This window comes from Acomys russatus, chromosome 11 (genome assembly GCF_903995435.1).
Source record: "Acomys russatus chromosome 11, mAcoRus1.1, whole genome shotgun sequence".
In the NCBI taxonomy this organism is placed as follows: Eukaryota; Metazoa; Chordata; class Mammalia; order Rodentia; family Muridae; genus Acomys; species Acomys russatus.
The window spans coordinates 11239518-11259746 of NC_067147.1; the positions used below are offsets into that span (position 1 = coordinate 11239518).

At 51.4% G+C, this 20229-nt stretch overlaps 2 protein-coding genes across 3 annotated transcripts; one reads left to right on the plus strand and one right to left on the minus strand.

Annotated features, from left to right (window-relative positions):
- Positions 1 to 486: 486 nt before the first annotated feature.
- Positions 487 to 4192, minus strand: Mrpl2 (mitochondrial ribosomal protein L2). Its single transcript, XM_051152874.1, has 5 exons — positions 4018 to 4192; positions 2851 to 3004; positions 1694 to 2062; positions 1356 to 1429; positions 487 to 739 (listed from the first exon to the last, which is right to left on the minus strand). The coding sequence occupies exons 1-5, from the start codon at positions 4111 to 4113 to the stop codon at positions 527 to 529; spliced, it is 906 nt and encodes a 301-aa protein (XP_051008831.1). The 5' UTR covers positions 4114 to 4192; the 3' UTR covers positions 487 to 526.
- A 182-nt stretch (positions 4193 to 4374) lies between these two features.
- Positions 4375 to 20009, plus strand: Klc4 (kinesin light chain 4). 2 transcript variants are annotated; one of them, XM_051152873.1, is made up of 16 exons: positions 4375 to 4435; positions 6113 to 6376; positions 7616 to 7846; positions 9069 to 9150; positions 9910 to 10129; positions 10566 to 10653; positions 13602 to 13703; positions 13839 to 14012; positions 14299 to 14398; positions 14570 to 14622; positions 14791 to 14861; positions 15082 to 15190; positions 18001 to 18141; positions 18412 to 18527; positions 18660 to 18723; positions 19540 to 20009. In XM_051152873.1, the coding sequence occupies exons 2-16, from the start codon at positions 6119 to 6121 to the stop codon at positions 19588 to 19590; spliced, it is 1860 nt and encodes a 619-aa protein (XP_051008830.1). In that variant the 5' UTR covers positions 4375 to 4435; positions 6113 to 6118; the 3' UTR covers positions 19591 to 20009. The 2 variants fall into 2 exon arrangements, with proteins under 2 accessions (XP_051008830.1, XP_051008829.1); XM_051152872.1 differs by lacking the exon at positions 4375 to 4435 and adding an exon at positions 4859 to 5350.
- The last annotated feature ends 220 nt before the right edge of the window (positions 20010 to 20229 follow it).

A 20229-nucleotide genomic window follows, 5' to 3' on the forward strand; every position in this document is an offset into this window, starting at 1 on the left:
GGCGGAGCCTGGTCTGGACTGGGCGCGGGAGGCTCGGAGGCTCAAGGTGCTTGCAACCCAGCACCGCTGGTTTCCGCTACACATAGCGGAAAGCCCGGGGCCAGGGGCGGGCGGCGGGCGGGGTCGTGGCTGCCACCTCGACGACCCGGCCCTACAGCATTGTCCCGCCCTTTCCTCTTTTAGTCCTCCTTCCTGCTGCCTTAAGTGCCTTCCTGTTTCCCAAAGCTAGAACTGGAAAAGACCTTGGAGTCATTTCTACCCCGCCCCCTTCCTGTCTTTTCCTCCTTTCCTTTTTTTTTTTCTTTTTCGAGACAGGGCTTCTCTGTGTAGCCTTGGCTGTCCTGGACTCGCTTTGTAGACCAGGCTGGCCTCAAACTCTCGTCGATCCGATCCGATCCGCCTGCCTGCGCCACCACGCCCGGCCCCTCTATCCTTGTTTTAGTCTCGTCCAGTCTGTATCCGCTCCCCAAGAGTGAAAAGTAGAAACAGATAAAAACAAGGGGCATTTTATTAGAGTCCAGAGCTATCAGCTTTGGGCAGCAGCCGAGGGCAACTTCACGTAACTCTTCATAGGGGGCAGTGGCCGAATTTTCCGGCCGGCCCAGCCCCCCTTGCGTTGCCAGAGCCCACTGTTAGGCCTCTTGCCCAGCCAGCGGTTCCGTCCTGCCTTGCCGATGACCCTCTGGTTATGATTAACGTTGGAAACTCGGCCTACAGTGGCAGTGCACGTCTCCAGCACCTGACAAGAGAAGCAGACGACATTGTACTGTGGTCGGGGAGAGGTTGAGAGCACTACTATGGATAGCTGCTTCCACTAAGCGAGGGAAGGGAGAAGACAGAAAACAGGAAATAGTGTAATTGAGTAGTTGAGGAAAAAGACTCCCCACATCTATCTTTTTGTTTGTTTCTGTGGTTTTCTTTTGGCGTTAGGGTGTCGACATGTAGTCCTGGCTATTTTGGCACTTGCTATGTAGAACAGGCTGGCCTGGAACGCACCAAGATTCCCCTGCCTCTGCCGTGATAGGATTAAGACATTTTCAACCCGACTGTTCAACCCGCACCTATCTTTTCCTGGTTTTGTGACAAGGTCTCAAGTAGCCTAGCTGGCTTGATTGTTTTGCCATGGAGTCTGGAGTGCTGGGATTACAGGCGCGTACCACCATGCCTGGCTGGGAAAAGGCATTAGATTTACTCCATTAAGGTGCCAGTCTGATGAGGCATGCTTAGTCAGGTGGCAAAGAACAGAACAGACACAGACGGAGGCAGTTCCTGGCGTCATTAGCCCTTGAGAGCTGCTAAGGTACATTCCAAAATCGCCTTCTTTGCTGATCCCTCCCGCTCGCGCCCACATGTACCTGCATTTGCCTCTTAGAGGGTAGCTGGATAATGGCTGTTCCGTTCACCTTCCGAAGCAGCACGCCACACGTCCCTGGGAAAGGAGACGCAGCTTTGCTACCCTCCACAGATGGGATGGAGGTTTCCCCGGGATCTTAGGCCACATGCTACCCTTACTTTGCCCTTCATGGGCACAGGAAACACAGAAGACCACACACTATGATTCAGGTTAAGACAAAGCACGTATTCATCCTCTTGTCTGTGCAGCAGATGTGGGCCCAGGGGCTCACAGAATGAGGGTATCAGGTAGCCCATGGTCTTCCACACTGTGGGATGTAGATGGCGTCTTTGCCCATACCTGCAGCACGGATATACTGGGCTCCTCGGCCAGGCTCACTTTCCACATTGTTGATGAGGGTCCCCACAGGTAATGCTCCGAGAGGATGCGCATCCCCTTCCCGAGCAGCCACTGCCATCCTGCCTATATGGTTGGAATTGAGGATCGTATCTCCTGCCTTCATGTTTTCTGTGGCAATGATCCAACGTTTCCGGCTGCCCCCAGCAACCAGTGCTATGTCTGCAGACCTACACGGATCGTAGCGGACAATGACAACCTTCTCCTCAAAGGGTCCTGGCTTGGTTTCCTTCTCTGGCCGGAACCGTAGGAAGTCAATCATTCGATAATTCTGTTTGTGGCCCCCACCAATACCATGGACTCGGATGCGGCCTAGAGTCAAGACAGTTGACAGATGTGATTCAAGTTTGGATAGCTCTCAGCATAGCACTAACAGGCCTTGCCTAGACTGGACAGTAGTACTCCCTCAATATTATATCCCAGACAGAAAAATAACAAAGGGCTGGGGCTGAGCTCAGTGGCAGAGACTCGTAGGCACTGAGGTCCCAGGTTTGAGCCACAGCATGTGGGTGTATGGAGAGTATGGTAACCTTGCGTAAGCAGTGAGGTAACACATGACTCGATAAAAATATAGTTACTAGAACTGTATGAGACAGATAAGGTTTCCAAATTACTGACTCCAGTAAGTTTATTGGGAGGGATATAAACTGGGCTCTTATTTTCAACTGTGACGAATTTTGGGAAGATCTAAAAGACCATGGCACCTCTAGTGGTGAGCCACTTATCTATTTCTGTGTGGTCGGGTCTTCAGCTTTAATAATGATCCATATAAGCCGGGCGGTGGTGGCGTACGCCTTTAACCCCAGCACTCGGGAGGCAAGCAGATTGGACAGCTGTGAGTTCGAGGCCAGCCTAGTCTACAAGCTGTGAGTTCGAGGCCAGCCTAGTCTACAAAGCAAGTCCAGGACAGCGAAGGATACACAGAGAAACCCTGTCTCAAAAAAAACCAAAACAACAAAAAACCCCAAAAAAACAGAAACATCAAAATAATAATGATCCATATATCAAAAAGCACCTCAATGAATACTTTCTAATTGTATGCCTGACGTCTATGGTCCTAATGCATTTTCCTCCTTAATGCTTCAGGCCTTTTCTCCCACCTGTATGGTCTCGACCCCCAGACTTCCTCATCTTCACTGGTTTAACTGTGTACTTGGTGCGGCTCTTCCAGGAAACAATCTTGGCACTACGGTCCACAGACAGATGCACTGCTCGGTTGGCAGGCGACAGTTGAAAGAGGCCATTGTTCAGTATCTAGGGATAAAGAATATTCTTACAGACCAAGTTTAGCTTTTAGATCACTTCCTCCCAGGAGCATTTCAGATCACTGGCCTCAAACCTCCCACCTTCCCAAACACTACTGTAGCGTGTCCATCCGGGCATCTGCGTGTTGCCTGGTAGTCACTCGGTGCTCTCACTTCTGAAATATTTCTCCAATGCGACCGTCTCCCTTTCATCATCTTCCAGTTCGTGTCAAGTTCTTGTCAGGAAACCTTTCCTTCCCTAAATAATTCACTTCTCCAGAGCTGGTAAATTCCACACACCCCCATACACTGCCATCGACACCAGTGCCTTTTGCCCTCTGTCATGGTTCCAAAAATTTTCACATGTGAGTGGAAACAATTGCTTTTCCACCTGCTGCAGTCCCGGTGCTTCAGACTACTTTAGAATATCAAAAAAAGCAGACACTTACTGAATTCTGTCGTATTCAGCCTCAGAACTCCAGAGAAGGTCGGTAATTTCTCTTTTCTGTGATTCACCACTGCCCACTATGTACCTACTGTTATTCCTAATTCTGCATCCCTAATATCAGCAACAACCCGTTCCTAAGCTAAAATGGATAAGAACATTGGTTCTGGGTTGGAGAGTGTAGTTCAGCTCAGCATGAGCGAGGCCCTAGGTTTAATTTTCAGCATCAGAACAAAAACAAAAGGAAGTTCCGAAGCGTATAGCCTTAGACTGATGACCAGTTTCCTCCTCTGTAAAATGTGCACAATGACTTTCACGACTTGGCGTTTCCGTCGTCTATCCTGCCAGGTTTACGGTTGGCACATTAAGCGTTACCATTGCAACCTGTTTAGCAGAGATCTGCAAAAGCACTTCCAAAGCCAGTTATCGCCTCTGACAAACCCAGCCCTCTGGGAGAGCAGCACTTACTACAAAGAGCAAAGGATGAAGGCGACCCAAGGTCACGTGATCGTGACTAGCCTCGCCTGATCCCTGACAGCCCAGGCGGAAACAGTTTATTTCCTAGGTATGCAGATTACCTGGGCAGCAGGGAGTAGAGCCGGAACCCGGGCGGTAATGGCCGGGGATGCCAGGCTCAGAGAGCGCAGAGCGCTAGTCAGCGAACACAGGGCCATGGAAGATCCGACTCTTCTGCACTCTGCTCGCTTTTATCCTTATCCAGAGCCTGGTGCGCTTGGATGACGTTTAACTCCGGTGCTGTCGCCTTCCGATGACGCAAAGAGGCGGACACAGAACTGGAGGCGCTCCTGGATACACACTTTCTTTCCTTCTTAAAGAACAAGTTCTTAGCCAATCATTAGCGGGAACTCAGGTCGCGTGACTGGGAGGTCAGGCCCCGCCCCTTAGAGCCGTCAAAACAATTTCCTCGAGCGGCAGCCATGATGAACTTAAAGGGGCAGTACCCATCAAGGCGGCAGCCGGACCAACAGACTGCAGGTGAGTCTTTGGGAGTACCCCTGGGGCTGAGGATTAAGATTGCACCAACTCTTATTCCCACACTCCGGGACAAATTAATAAATTACTTTCCGACCAACCTCACAAAACTCTAGACGGACTCAAAAACTCCGCCCCCCACGATTCTTCCCCGCCCCTCTTGCCTTCAGACAGACAGTAGGACAACCTGCCCCGCCCCCTGTGGGATCCCCTGACTCTGTGACCTAGAGTTTGTCCGCCGTCGGGTCTTGGTCAGCGACTCTACCCTCACTCACACCTTCCTCCCCCTCAAGCCCTGCCTATCTCACTCCGTCCTCACCCCGGGCCCTCAGGGCAGGTTAGCAACCTTAGACACTCCTGAATTGCAGCACCCCCCGCCCCCGGGCAGGGGTAGCTTGTGCCCAGCGCCCGCTCCGCAGATCTGCTATGCTTTCCTGAGGCATCAAGCACTTGAGAGGCCCCGTAAGGTGCCTGTTAGGTGATTATGTTAGACAAAGCCATGAAAGGAGGCTGTTGCTGTAATCCGGTTGGGAATGCTAACCAGGTCCCTTCTCAGCCTTTCACAGCCACAGCCCTTGCTGCAGGTCTCAGATTAAATCACTTCTTTCCTTCCCTTATTGGGAGAAAGTAACTCCTCAGACCTGGAATAGAGAGACTGGGTTTAAGGGAGAAGAGGGGTCATTAGGACGACTCTCTGAAGAACCTGCAGGCAGGAGGAAGGAGGGTGTTTGTCCTGGGTGGGGCTCTGTGCCAGGTCCTCTGGGTGGCTGTGCAGTGGTGACAGGGAAGAGGTGGGACTGCCGGACTTCTGGACTTTGGGCAGTGCAGAGCCTTCTAAATCCTTAGTTGCAGTTCAGAGTTTCTTCCGGGCTCTGGCCTGGGAGCCGCCTGAAGCCAGAGGCTCTGCCCTGTACGCAGGTACGGAGATTTCAGAGGTGAGTTTTGAGGAAGTAGGAAAACAGTGCTGGAGGTGGCTAGTGCGACTGAAGGCTAGTTAGAAAGGAGCTGAGCAGGTTGGGAGATGCTGGCCTTAGTTCCTTTGCTTTCAGCCGTCAGCAGCCTGAAGACCTTTAACCCTCCAGAGCCCTGTGAGGAGGGCTCTGTTTCCTTTTTCTCCTTCTCTTCCCTAACCTTGAGCCCCGCCCCTTCACTAGGACACTGCTTTCTGCACTGATTCTGTTTTCTGTTCTTTTTCTTTTTTTTTGCTTTTTGAGACAAGGTTTCTTTGTGTACCCTTGACTGTCCTGGACTCTCTTTGTAGACCAGGCTGGCCTTGAACTTGCAGCGATCCGCCTGCCTCTGCCTCTCGAGTGCTGGGATTAAAGGTGTGCGCCACCCCCCCCCCCCAGCAGATTCTGTTTTCTTCTGCCCTGCTCTTTTTGCAGCTCTCCCAAATGCCCTTCAGATCCCCGAGTCCTTGTTCTAACCCATGCCCTCCTCCAATCGTCAAGTCCTGCATCCCTCCAGCTCTAAGCACTCCTGTCTGTCCTACAAATCTTTATTCAAGTTAGTTCTTCTCCCTCACCTTAGTTTCCTGTTTAGTGCCATGGAGTTCCTCCTCTTCACCCACTCTCTCTCATCAGCTCAGGGTCTCTGGTACTCTTTCCCCTTCGCTTGGATCCCTGCCACACTCTGTGTCTTTCATCTTTACCAGCTGAACTCTGTGGTCTCTCTCTCTAGCCCAGGATGTCAGGCCTGGTGTTGGGGCAGCGGGATGAGCCTGCCGGGCACCGCCTCAGCCAGGAGGAGATCTTGGGCAGTACCAAGTTAGTGAGCCAAGGCCTGGAGGCCCTGCACAGTGAACATCAGGCGGTGCTGCAGAGCCTGTCCCACACCATTGAGTGTCTGCAGCAGGGAGGCCATGAGGAAGGGCTGGTGCACGAGAAGGCCCGGCAGCTGCGGCGGTCGATGGAGAACATTGAACTGGGACTTGGTGAAGCCCAGGTAAGAGTCAGGGGTGGTGGCTCACAACCATCTATAATGTGATCTGATGCCCTCTTCTGGCCTGCAAGATGTACATGCAGGCAGAACACTGTATACATAATAAGTAAATAGATAAATAAATCTTTAAAAAAAAAAAAAAAAGGAGAGAAATAGAAAGAGGATGCAGTTTCACTTAAAGTGGTCATAAAAGATGCACTCAAAAGGTGACATTTGAGCAACCATTTGAGGTCAAGGGACCAAGCCATAGGGTAACCAGGATCCCAAGCAGGCAGGGCAGGTGCAGAGGGCTTGCCTGGAGCCTGACTGAAGAATTGAGTGATTGTCAGGGGCTGCTGTTGCTTTCTGTGGAGTGAATGATGTGTGAGGACACAGAGTACTGGAATACTGAGGGGAGGGATGCCATCCGAGGTGGGGAGAGTGCGAGTGGTGCCCGCAGGCTGGTCTAGGGTCTTTGCTTTTCCATTGAGAGGGATGGGAGCTGTTGGGATGTCTGAGAAGTGGTAGGATTCAGCCTGAGATCATCTGCTCTCTGGATGAGAGGAGAGCCAGAGAACAAGGGAAGAAACTGGGGACCAGTGAGAGACTGCCCTTGTCTAGGTGGGAACTGGTGGGTTGGCATCTGGTAAAAACAATGGAGGTGATGACAACTGGGTTTAGAATATTTTTTGTTTTTTTAATTTAATGCATTTATTTTATGTATATAAGTATTTTGTCTGCGTCTATAACTGTATACTACCTGTATGCTTGGTACCCATAGAGGCCAGAAGAGGCCATCAGATCTCATGGGGCTGGATTTACAGGTGGTTGTGAGCCAACATTATTGGGGCTGGGAATTGAACCCAGATCCTCAGGAAGAGCAACCAGTGCTCTTAATTACTAGTCCAGTGTTTCTCAACCTGTGGGGTCACGACCCTTTGATGGGTCAAATGATCCTGCGAACGATATTTCCTTTATAATTCATAATAGTAGCAAGTTTGACGTTATGACTCAGCAATGAAATAACTGTATGGTTGGGGTCACTGCAACATGAGGAACTGTATTGAAGGGTCACAGCATCAGGAAGGCTGAGAACCAGCGCTCCAGCCCCTCAGAGTATCTTTTGGTGGTGGAGCTGTTGCCACTCACTCTTGCTTGTTGCTTCTTCGATGCCTCTCCCAGACTGGCCATCTTCCAGAAGGCCACCTGTCCCCTGGATGCTCTTATCCAAGAGACTGGAGCTCACGTGCTGTTCCGACCTAGGTGATGCTGGCCCTGGCCAGCCACCTGAGCACGGTGGAATCAGAGAAGCAGAAGCTGCGGGCTCAAGTCCGGCGCCTGTGCCAGGAGAACCAGTGGCTGCGCGATGAGCTGGCAGGCACTCAGCAGCGGCTGCAGCGCAGCGAACAGGCTGTGGCTCAGCTGGAGGAAGAGAAGAAGCACCTGCAGTTCTTGCAGCAGCTGCGCCAGTACGATGCGGATGAGCACAGCATGGTGAGCAGGAGAGCTAGGGTTCGCTGGCACCACAGGCAGGGCAACCGCTCCCCTCTCCCATGGGAAGCATCCATGCCTAATGGGTTCCCACTTGGAAGGATTTTATTTTCCGCCTTGATACCAACTCCAGATGACAGCCACGGGAAACAGTCTTGACTCGTTTGGTCAACTTAAAGGAAATGTGTACTCCCCCGGAGAGTGGGGTGAGAGCTCTTGTTCTCGAAGTCACCAGTATGTGAAACAGGACGTGCAGCCAGACACCTCAAAGCCAGAATTCCGCGGGGCTACAGTCAGGGAAAGCATAGCCTGCTTCAGCAGGAGACTCCCTTCCGGTGTTCTCTCCAGCTGTGTAACTCAGCCCCCACTGAGCAGATGTGTGTGTATCCCTGTGCCTTATGAGTGCAGACAGGAGGAGACTTATGAAAAAGTACCTGCATCTGTGCAGAGCTGCACAGCAAGCACACAGTGGGGATGTGGCTCAGTCAGTGCAGAGGGACTTCCATATAGACAGGTTCAGAGAGTATGTTGGTACAGAATTGGTTAGTGGTTATGGCAGTGCATTCATTGGAATGGGTTAGGGGTTGTGCTGGATTCTGAAGGATGATGTTGGGAAAGAGGAGCCTTCTGGCCTGGAGGGGCACCCCAGTTAAGACCCCAGGGCTAGAGTGCCAGTCTGTCCAGGAACAGTGACAAGATTATTTGCCTCACAAGCCTGACAGGGGCATTTGAAGTCTCTGTAAGATTGCCATCCCTGAGGAAGAAAAGTACATTTTCCAATGGAAATGTGTAGATAGTAAGGGCCAGGCCATCAGCCCACACTGAGCAAACGGTGATGGCGAGCCCAAGGCAGAGCGAGACACTTTGGGTACGTGTCAGTAAAGAGCAGACATACTCCTTCCCCTCAGGAGAGACAGGAGAGACATATAATCAGTGTAGAGGCATGGGGAGGCCATGGCTATAATTACGAGAGAGAGGAGTGTTAGAGAGGGAGGCTGGGGAGTAAGGCTGTTAGGGGGGAACTTTCTGGGTGAAAAATAAAGGTCATGAGATTCTGTCTAAGACAGCCCCGGCTTTTACATCGAAGAGGCCTGCGCATGGCTGAGCCAGCTGCTGCTCTTTTCCAGCGGCTGAGGCTTTGGGCCCCATTGGTCGGTGACTTTGTGGCTTAGGAGAGCCTCTGGAGAGGCCACTGGGGTCTGGCAGGCTGTCCCTTCTCTTCCAGGAGGAGAAGGAAGGAGATGCCACCAAGGATGCCCTGGATGACCTGTTCCCCAATGAGGAGGAGGAAGAGTCCAGCAATGGCTGTGAGTCTGCCTGTGGGGCTGCCTGTGAGTCTGCCTGTGAGTGAGTCGGCCTGAGTCTGCCTGTGAGTGAGTCTACCTGTGAGTGAGTCTGCCTGTGAGTGAGTCTGCCTGTGAGTCTGCCTGTGAGTGAGTCTGCCTGTGAGTGAGTCTGCCTGTGAGTGAGTCTGCCTGTGAGTGAGTCTGCCTGTGAGTGAGTCTGCCTGTGAGTCTGCCTGTGGGGCTGCAGGGCAATGAGGGCAGCAGGCAGCCGCCTCAAGCTGTGCTCCACACCGCACAGGATCCCCACAGCCACATCCAGAGACAAGTTCTCCACTTCCTTTGGGGACAGGGCAGGCTCCAGGCGAGGGCTTGAGTGTTTCCCCCACCCTATCTCCCCATCCCCCCACCCTCTGTGCCCATCAGCATTTACTAAGTGTGCTATGCTATAGGATGACCAAGTTGAAAGTGATTGTGGAACCACTAGGAAGGTTACATCCTAGCCGAGAATAACCCTGGGCTGGAGCTGCATGGATTCCTTAAGGCTTTCGTGCTTTTGCTTTGTTGGAGACCCCTAGTGTATGTTTATTGAGTACATGTTACTTGAGTGACTTACTGAGAGACTAAAAGGGATTGTGATGGGCACAGGTGCAAGGGTGTGCTTGAAAGAGTCAGGCAGGGAGCAGCATAGAGACAAAGGGTGGGCAGAGGGAGGGCAGGCAGTAAAGGAAAAGATGAGCCCTCTGAGGAGACGCTCTGTCTTTTTTTGGGGGGATGAGCTAGTGTCCCGTGGTCAGGGTGCTGCAGCAGCTCAGCAGGGTGGCTATGAGATCCCAGCAAGACTGCGGACCCTGCACAACCTGGTCATCCAGTATGCAGCTCAGGGCCGCTACGAGGTGGCCGTGCCACTCTGCAAGCAAGCGCTAGAGGACCTGGAGCGCACGTCTGGCCGAGGTCACCCGGATGTGGCTACTATGCTCAACATCCTGGCTTTGGTGTATCGGTGAGCACGCCCCCTCCGTAGTCTGGAGCAGCTCACACCCTCCCTCCCTTCCGGCCCTCTCTGCCGGGCTCCCAGGTACACCTTAAAAGGGCTTGTCCCCCCCACCCCCATGCAGGAAGCCTCACTTTCTCTAATCCCTAACCCTTGACCTCATCTCTGAGGCTTTCTGTTTCTCTGGCCTGTCTGGAGAGAAAGTGTGTGTGTCTCGTTCTGTGTCTGGCTCCTGCTTCTGAGGACCTGCGGCCTCCTCTTGGGATGGCAGTGTTCTGCAGCCTAATGTGTGTCATAAAGCTTTCTTCCTGCCACGACAGGCTTCCTGACTTTTGGCGCGTCCCCAGTCTCTAAGTGTACCTCAGTTCTTTTGAAGGGAGGGAGGGAAGTAGCTGCCGTGGGGACAGAGGTCATACTAACACGTGTCATGTCTGCTGCTTTCCAGGGACCAGAATAAGTACAAAGAGGCTGCGCATCTGCTGAACGACGCCCTCAGCATCCGGGAGAGCACCCTGGGGCGCGACCACCCAGCCGTTAGTATTCCCAGCCCACTCCCTCCCCACTCATCCCTGCTGTCCTCTGTGCACTGCCCTCAGTCCACTCACTAGATGCCTGGGAAGGAGGCTTGAGGACTTTCTGGCTCTGTCCAGTGGACTCAGTGGCTATCAGTTCTCTGTGGCCCAATGACCCCTTTTTTTGTTGCTTACTTTTTATATCAGTGTATAGTAATCACATTATACCTGAGATTTGTGACATTTTCTTTCAAAAAAACCTTTTCCTTTTATTTAAATTTTATATATATGGGAAGTTTGCCTGCATGTGTATCTGTGCACCATGTGTGCACAGTGCCTGCAGAGGGCGAAAGAGAGCAGCTTATCCTACCTGTGGGTGCTGGGAATTGAACGCAGGTCCTCTAAAAGAGCAGCCAGTGTTCGTAACCTCTGCTCATCTCTCCAGCTCCTAATTGGTACATTTTCATGCATGTACATAAAATATATGACCACATATATCCCTTCTTACTCCCCTCTTGTCCCTCGTTCCCTTGTGTTTTTCTTAGGAACTGGGCTGAACCAGGGCCTAGCCAATGCTAGGGAAGTAGATGCCCTGAACTTCGGCTCAGTGAGTCAGTACACCTGGACTCTGACTTCCTTTTTATGACAAATGTTTTCCTTGAAATTTAATTTATGCCAAGTGCAGTGGCCCATGCCTGTAATCCCAGCACTCAGGAGGCAGAGGCAGGTGGATCTCTGTGAATTAGAGGCCGGCCTGGTCTACAGAGTGAGTCGAGGATAGCCAAGTCTACACAGAGAAACCCTGTCTTGAAAAACAAAAACAAAAAACAAAACAAAACAAAACAAAAAAACAAAACACACACACACACACACACACACACACACACACGAAAAAGAATTTAATTTACAAGTATATGATCTCCCCAAAACTAACGAGACAACATTCTAATGAATATAAAAGAGACAGAAAGTAATTTGTAATTACATAATACACATAATATAGGCTGGGCAGTGGTGGCACACACTTTTAATCCTAGCACTTGGGAGGCAGAAGCAGGTGAATCTCTGTGAGTTTGAGGCCAGCCTAGTCTACAAAGTGAGTCCCGGACAGTCAAGGCTACACAGAGAAACCCTGTCTCGAAAAACCAAAACAAACCAACAAACAAAAAAATACACATAATACAATGTAAAATAAATAGCTAAATACTACTATATTATAACAAAATAATCTGATATTGGACAGAAAAACCATCTCAAAAAACCAAAAATCTGATGTTGGATTTATTATGGGCTGGAGAGATGGCTCAGAGGTTAAGAGCACTGGATTCTCTTCCAAACATCCTGAGTTCAATCCCCAGCAACACATGGTGGCTTACAACCATCTATATTAAGATCTGGTGCCCTCTTCTGGTGTGCAGGTGTATATGCAGGCAGAACATTGTATATATAATAAATAAATCTTTTTAAGAAATACAACTTTTGGGGGCTGGAGAGATGGCTCAGTGGTTAAGAGCACTGTCTGCTCTTCCAAAGGACCTGGGTTCAATTCCCAGCACCCACATGGCAGCTCACAACTGTCTGTAACTCCAGTTCCAAGGCATCTGGCACCTACATACCAATGCACATAAAATAAAACTAAATAAAAATAAAATAAAATAATGACTTTATTTTTTCCCCATGTAGTTCTGACTGTTCTAGAACTTCCTATGTAGACCAGGCTGGCCTTGAATTCAAGAAATCTGCCTGCCTCTGCCTTCTGAGTGCTAGGATTAAAGATGTGGGCCACCAGACCTGACCTAAAACACAACATTATTATAAGTATTCACAAAAACCATACAGCTTGACCATATTTATTTGTATAGAAGAGGAAGAGTTCTGTTCTAGAAATTTGGACTGGCAAGATGGCTCAGCCAGTAAAAGTACCTATTGCCAAACCTGACGGCCTAAGTTCAGCCCCAAACCTACATGGTGGAAGGAGAGAACTGACTCCTCTAAGTTGTCCTAGGAACACACACACACGCACACGCGCGCACACACACACACACACACACACACACACACACACAATTTTAAAAGCCTTTTTAAAGAAAAAGTTGGGAGCTGGAGAAATGGCTCAGCAGTTCAGAGAGTGCATGGCTCGTCAAAGGAACAGAATTTGGTTCCATCAGGTGGCTCGCACCAATTAGCATCTGGCACCTCTGGTCTCCATGCTAACTGCGCTCACGTGTACATTCACACACGTGCGCACGTGCACAGCATTAAGAACTTTTTCAAAAGATGAAGTTCTAGAAATTGCTTTGAGTAGGCACAGAATGCCAAGCATATGATGGGTTGTCAAAGTTGAGAAAATGAGTGATAGCATCTCTGGAAGTGAGGTGACCTTGTGAGAACAGTTCCCTATGACATCACATTGGCTAGGCAGGTATGCTGTATCTCAGCGGTGCTGGGATCTCGCCCTCCTCCCCAGGGATGCGAGAGCTTTCGCCCAAAGATGCCAGAGCCTGTGACCCATGCACAGACAGTACTCATGGCTTTCCTGCTTTCCACTGCTAAAAACACCAGCCAGCAGCCAGAAACCACTGTCAGAAGTTTCTAGAAGGCCCTGTAGAGGGCGATAGCCTCACCCCCATAGAGTTTCAGCCACTCTGTAGTTTCTCCCTTTCCAGCTTCAGGCTCTGGTGGTAGAATGTTTCTGTCTGTGCCCTTTTAAAGTAATTACAGGAGGGGCGGGGGGTAGAGATAGCTATCCAGAGGTCAGAGGACAACCAAGTTGGTGGAGTTGGTTTTCCCCATCCCCTATGAACTTAGGTCCGCAGGCCTGGCAGCAAGTGTTCTCCCTGCGGAGCCATCTCACCAACGTCGATTCTGTCTCATGATGTTGCCTTCGGCTCTGCTGTGCATGGATAAATTAAAGATTCTCTCAGCCTTTGTAGAATTGGTACGTGATGGGGGTTGGCCTTCCTTTGCAGGTGGCTGCCACACTCAACAATCTGGCTGTGCTGTATGGCAAAAGGGGTAAATACAAGGAGGCAGAGCCACTGTGCCAGCGGGCACTGGAGATCCGAGAAAAGGTACTTACACCCTTCCTCGTCCTCCCCAGCCCTCCCACCCTCTCCTCTGCTGACTTCTCTCCCCCCGCCCCCTTTTCCTTCTGCTCCTCGGGTGTAGTCACACAGCCCTCTGTCTGCCCCTTTGCTCTTTTGCAGGTCTTGGGCACCGACCACCCAGATGTGGCAAAGCAATTGAACAACTTGGCCCTCCTGTGTCAAAACCAGGGCAAGTACGAGGCGGTGGAGCGCTACTATCAGCGGGCACTTGCCATCTATGAGAGCCAGCTAGGGCCGGACAACCCTAACGTAGCTCGGACCAAGAATAACCTGGTAAGGAAGGAAGGGATGGGTGGGTGGAAGGAGGGGAAGGGAAAGGCCTCCCGGGTGGGCAGGGCCTAGACTGAGGAAGCATCAGGAGGGAGGACATCCCTTTGCCATCATGGTGCCTGTCTCTAGGGCTGCCTCTGAGAATGAAGGGTCTGCTGTATACTGCTGCCAGAGGTCCCCAGTCCTACTGGGGGTTGGGTGGGAATAACGTTAACCCCACAGTTAGAACGGGGTCTCCCTGAGTCTGCCTGCCCCTCTGCCCCCTTCCATCTCCTGCTCTGTCTCCCAGGCTTCCTGTTACCTGAAGCAGGGCAAGTATTCTGAGGCCGAGACCCTCTACAAAGAGATCCTGACCCGCGCCCACGTGCAGGAGTTTGGATCTGTGGATGGTGAGTGGTAAGGTCTAGGAAGGGAACGGAGCTAGACAGGGGTCTGCACATGGACCCATAGGGAGAGCCACATTCTTTTCAGTTCAGCTCCTCTGGCCTGTGGGTTCTGGCTCCCACATAGTGCCCAGATCTGTTCTCTTACCTCTTCTCTACTCACTATACCGTCCTCAGATGACCACAAGCCTATCTGGATGCATGCTGAGGAGCGGGAGGAAATGAGCAAAGTAAGTAGGGGCTCGGCACAGGGAGCTGCGGCCTCGCAGGGCCTCTGGCTCGATCCTTGTATTCGCTTAGCTACTCACTTCTTTGCCCCAGCCCTCAATGCACAGAGCCTTTCCCAGCCCGTAGCCCTGTGCCACCTGCCTCCTGCATCTTTGTCCTCTCATCTCCAGAACCGGCACCGTGAGAGTGGCACGCCCTACGCAGAATATGGAGGCTGGTACAAGGCCTGCAAAGTGAGCAGGTGAGCTGCCAGGGGTCAGAGGTTCAGTCTCAGGCTCTTCTGGCCAGGTTCCTGATCCAAGAGCCTTCACCCCTCTGCCTTTCTCTCACCCGTTTCTCTGCCCCCTCTCCTGTTCGTTCCCTTTTGTAGTGCTCAGATGTGCTCAGGGCTGTGTATGCTTGGTGAGAGCTCTACTATCGGGCTATGTTCTCACACCATTTCTGAATCATTCTCCCTGCAGCCCCACAGTGAACACTACTCTCAGAAACCTAGGAGCTCTGTACAGGCGCCAGGGAAAGCTGGAGGCCGCTGAGACCTTGGAGGAATGTGCCTTGCGTTCCCGGAAACAGGTCAGAAGCCCACAGCGCCGGACAGTAGTGCATCTCTGTAATCTGGTGCTTGGGGGCCTGAGGTGCCAGGGAGTTCCAGGCTAGCCGTGGTTTTTAGTAAGATCCTGTATCAGGGATGGCTAGCTCAGTAATTAAGAGCATGCTGCTATTGCCCAGGACCCAGGTTCAATTCCCAGCAACCACATCAAGCAGCTTTCAACTGCCTGTAACTCAAGTTCCAAAGGAGCCAAGGCTGTCTCATGGCCTCCATGGGCACCAGCATGCATGTTATGCATACATGTCGCTCGGGCACACACACCACGCGTATACATGAGATGAGATGAATACAGTCTTTTCCCTCGAGACAAGGTTTCTCTGTGTATCCCTGGCTATCCTGGAACTCATTGTATAGACCAGCCTTGAACTCAGAGATCCACTTGTCTGCCTGTTTTCTAGGTGCTAAGATTAAAGGCATGTGCCATCACTGCCTAGCCAATAAATATACCTAAAAAAAAAAAAAAACAAACCAAAAAAACCAAAAAAACCTGTCTCAAACAAAAATAGAAGTCCAGAGTGGGAGGGCCAAGAAGGAAGGGCCTGGGGACAAGGCAGCCAAGAGACTGCGTGTGCTGAGGAGTGAGGCAGTCCCATGGTTGTGCTGGTTTTAAAGAATGTTCTCACTCCAAACTTGCCTGTTGTATCAGGAGGGTACAGATTCAAGATTCTTTTCACAGTTGGTATGGTGGCTTGTGTTTGTAATTCTAGTATTCTGGGGGCTGAGGCAGAATAATTACTATGAATTTGAGGCTAGCCTGAGTTATATAATGAGTCCCAGGCTAGCTTAAGCTACAGAGTAAGGCCTTGTCTCAAAACAAAACGGGCTGGTGGGATGGCTCGGTGGGTGAAGGTACTCTGCACAAGCCTGGTGACCTGAGTTCCGTCCCTGGAGCCCGCATGAAAGTGGGAGGACAAAGGGTGTGCCACAAAGTTGTCCTCTGATCTTCACACTCATGCTGTGGTAATGTGTGTGTCTCTTTCTCAACACACACACACACACACACACACACACACACACACACACACGTAAGCACGCACGCACACAATGAAATTGAGTAGGGAGATGACAGTGAGGACCTAAGTTGGGGAGGCAGAGACAAGAGGAGCCCTGGGGTATGCTAGCTAGCCAATCTAGCCAAGTTGGCAAGTTCTAAGTATAGTGAGACTTTGTCTGAAGGAAAATAACGTGGCTGGGTGTGATGGCTCACACCTTTAATCCCAGCACTCGGGAGGCAGAGGCAGGCTGTGAGTTCGAGGCCAGCCTGGTCTACAAAGCGAGTCCAGGACAGCTAAGGCTATACAGAGAAACCCTGTGTCAAACAAACAAACAAACAAACAAACAATAAATAACATGAAGAGCAGCCAAACTGGACCTTGATGTCAGCTACTACCTCCCTACAACAGTGCGTTCAATACTCGGCAGTAATACAAACCAAAACAATACAAAATGGATTCCGTCCACTGGATGCAGCCTTGGGAGGACAGCTCTTCCCTTTTGCAGGGGTGGTGTAGATGAAGCAGGGCTGAGGAGAGGCCCCATCAGAATTTCTCCAATTACGGGTCTCAGGTAGCTTAGTAAATTGTGCATTCACTCTGGGCTGTAGCTCCGGGTAAGTCTGTGTAAGGATGTACTATGATCACACAAAGCAAATGCTGCCCCGGAGCTGAGCGAGGGCGCGGTAAGGAGGGAAATGCTGTGCTTGCGGTGGCTGATGCTGGAAAACACCCAGAGCAGCATCCTGACAGTTAAGGGATGTGAAGTCCCAGCTCCTTCCTTTGTTTTTTTCCCCCCTTAATTTATTCTTCTTTCATATATGGTATCCCCACTTCCACCCCCACCTCCATTCTCCCCTAGACCCACTCCAACTCCATTTCCCTTCAGAAAAGAGCAGGACTCTTAGGGATGTCAACCAAACACAGCATAACAAGTCACAGTAAGACAAGGCACAAATCCTCATGTCAAAGATGGATAAGGCAGCTCAGTATGAGGAAAAGTGTCCCAAGAGCAGATACAAGTCAGAGACAACCCCCACTCCCACTCTTAGGAGTCCCACAAGAACATCAAGCTACACAGCTGTAACATGGTTGCAGGGGACCTAGCTCAGACCCATACAGGCGCCACTGTCCCTTTAGTCTCTGTGAGCCCTGGTTAGTTGATTCTGTGGGGTGTTTTTGTGGTGTCCTTCCTTTCCCTCTTCCAAAGGACTCCCTGAGCTCCACCTAGTGTGTCTGGCTGTGGGTCTCTGCATCTGCCTCCGTCAGTGCGGGATGAGGCCTCTCCATGTTGATTATGCTTAAGGCGTGGGTCTCAGGTTGGACCAGTCATTGTCTGGCCACTCCCACAAGTTCTGTGCCACCTTGACCCCAGCACATGTTGTAGGCAGGAAAAATTGAAGGTAGATGGTTTTGTGGCTAGGTTGGCGTTCCAATCCCTCTCCTGGGAGCCATGCTTGGTTACAGAAGATGGCGACTGGTTCAGGCTCTGTATCTCCCTAGGAGTCTTCCCTAGGGTCACCCTCGTAGATTCCAGCACTCCTATTGCACTCGGTTTCTGCTTTGCCTCTGAAATGCCCCTCAGTAAAAATTTTATTTTATGTGTGTGGATAGTTTGCCCGCGAGTGTGGCTGTGTGCCATGTGCCATGTGCATGCAGTGCTCACAGAGGCCAGAAGAGGGCACTGGGTCCCTGGCTCTGGTGTTCCAGGGTGATGGGAATGGAATCTGTGTCCTCTGGAAGAGCAGCCATCTTCCCAGCATCTCTTCCTCTTTCTTCAGGGTACTGACCCCATCAGTCAGACCAAGGTGGCAGAGCTGCTTGGGGAAGGAGATGGTAGAAGGACTACCCAGGAGAGCCCTGGGGACAGTGTGAAATTCGAGGGAGGTGAAGATGCTTCGGTGGCTGTGGAGTGGTCAGGGGTAAGTCTGCTCATTGCTACTGACCTGTCCTGCCTTGCTGGGCACTGAGAAGCTCCGAGGCTGTCTTTCCACAGGTTTGTACAGGGTGTTAGTTGTGTGTTCCCCAAATAGCCCATCCTTCCAGGCCGATCCCTGGGAAGCTGCTTCTGACTCTTGTTCAGTCACTGGGCTTCAGGGACGGGAGGATGTGCAGACTAGATGGCAGGCGCAGACTTAGAAACTGGGCTACATGGAACCCTTTAGCTCCCACTGCCTGTCTCTTCCTGACAGGATGGCAGTGGCACTCTGCAGAGGAGTGGCTCTCTGGGCAAGATCCGGGACGTGCTTCGTAGAAGCAGTGAGCTCCTGGTGAGGAAGCTCCAAGGGACAGAGCCTCGGCCTTCCAGGTACATGACAAGGTTGAGATGTGACCAAGCAGGCCAGCAAGCCTTTGCCTGCAGCTCCTCTTGGTGCTGGAGAATGGCCTAGAAGGAGGAGGGACAGTGGGCTGGCCTCAGTTCTCTCATTCTCCCTTGTAGCAGCAACATGAAGCGGGCAGCCTCGCTGAACTACCTGAATCAACCGAATGCAGCCCCACTCCAGGTGAGTGCTGAGGGGCGCACTGGTCTTGAGAGAGGAAGGACCTCAAGAAAGCAGCCCCAGGGGCATCTGGGAAGGTGAAAGGCTCATCCATAATGAAGGTAGCCTGGGAGCCCTTCTCAAGTCAGGCTGACAGCATGGTGTTGGGGGTGCTGGGCTTCAAGAGACAGTTTCAGATGCTAGGCAGTGGCGAGCGGTACATGCTTTCAATCCCTGCACTCGAGAGGCAGAGACAGGCGGATCTCTGTGAGTTCGAGACTAGCCTGCTCTACAGAGTTCCAGCACAGCCAGGGCAACACACACACACACACACACACACACACACACACACACACACACAGAGAGAGAGAGAGAGAGAGAGAGAGAGAGAGAGACGCACACACAGAGACAGACAGACAGACAGAGTGTTTTAGCCCAGATAGTTCAGTTGTGGTTAATTAGTAGAGTACAGCCACCAATGCTCTCTAAACTGGTACTTTGGGAACAGAAATTATTCCAGAATGACTCAGACTTGCTGGTGGTTCTGTTGTGTATAACTGTCACACTCCTTACCTCGAAGTCTCAGTGAGGAAATAAAAAGGGACAACAACAACAACAAAAAGTATTAAATCTCCCTTTGAGAAAGCTGCAGTGCTAGCTACTTCAATGCAGCGACCTCTTGCATCAGCCTGTTCACAGCACAAGCCTGCATTCTTGGGCTTCTTCCTGACCGCTCCTCCAGCAGACTGTGGCTAAGCAAAGTCCTAGAGCTCGGGTTGAGGTTAGAGGTTCCATCTTTGCTCCAGAGAGAGATGATGTGCGGCTGACGGTCTCTTTCAGGTTTCCCGGGGCCTCAGTGCCAGCACGGTGGATCTTTCTTCAAGCAGCTGACATTCAACCCCTCCCATCCGCTGGGTCCCCACAGCCCTCACAGCACTCCCCATTGCTCTTGTCTCTTCTCCAACCCAATTGGGTGGTGAAGAGGGAGCAGTTGAAATGAAAGATTGCTGCCTCCAGGGTCTAGGCTCCTTCCTCAGGAAGCCCCCTCTGGAAGGGCCCTCACCATATGCTCCCCACTTGGAGTCCTCTAGAGTAGCTGGCTGAGGCTCCTAAGGTGGGTAAAAAGCAGGTATGCACCTCAGGGATGTGCCTGCTGCTGGCGTTTCTGTCAGAGAGCTGGGGCTGGCCAGCTAAGCTGCCTTGCCCGGCCTCCTTCACCCCCTGCCCTCTGTGGCCTCACTTCAGGTCCACGTATTTCACAATGTTTCTTTAATAAAAGAACCAGGTAACCTCTTTGCTGTTTGAGTCTTGATGGAAGCATGGTGTGTTTAGGCCCTCACAGAAGGGTGAGGGCAGGACTGTTGCATTCTTGGCTTCTTGTTTGCCTCCATGTGTTTGTACCCTGCTAAACAGGGCCTGGAGGAAGGCATTTGGGGGTGGGGTGGGGAAGCAGGCCCACAAGAAGGTGCTGTGGATGGGGTTGTCAGGGACATGTGGTGGCCATGTGGCAGGACCCTGGAGTCCTGGCGC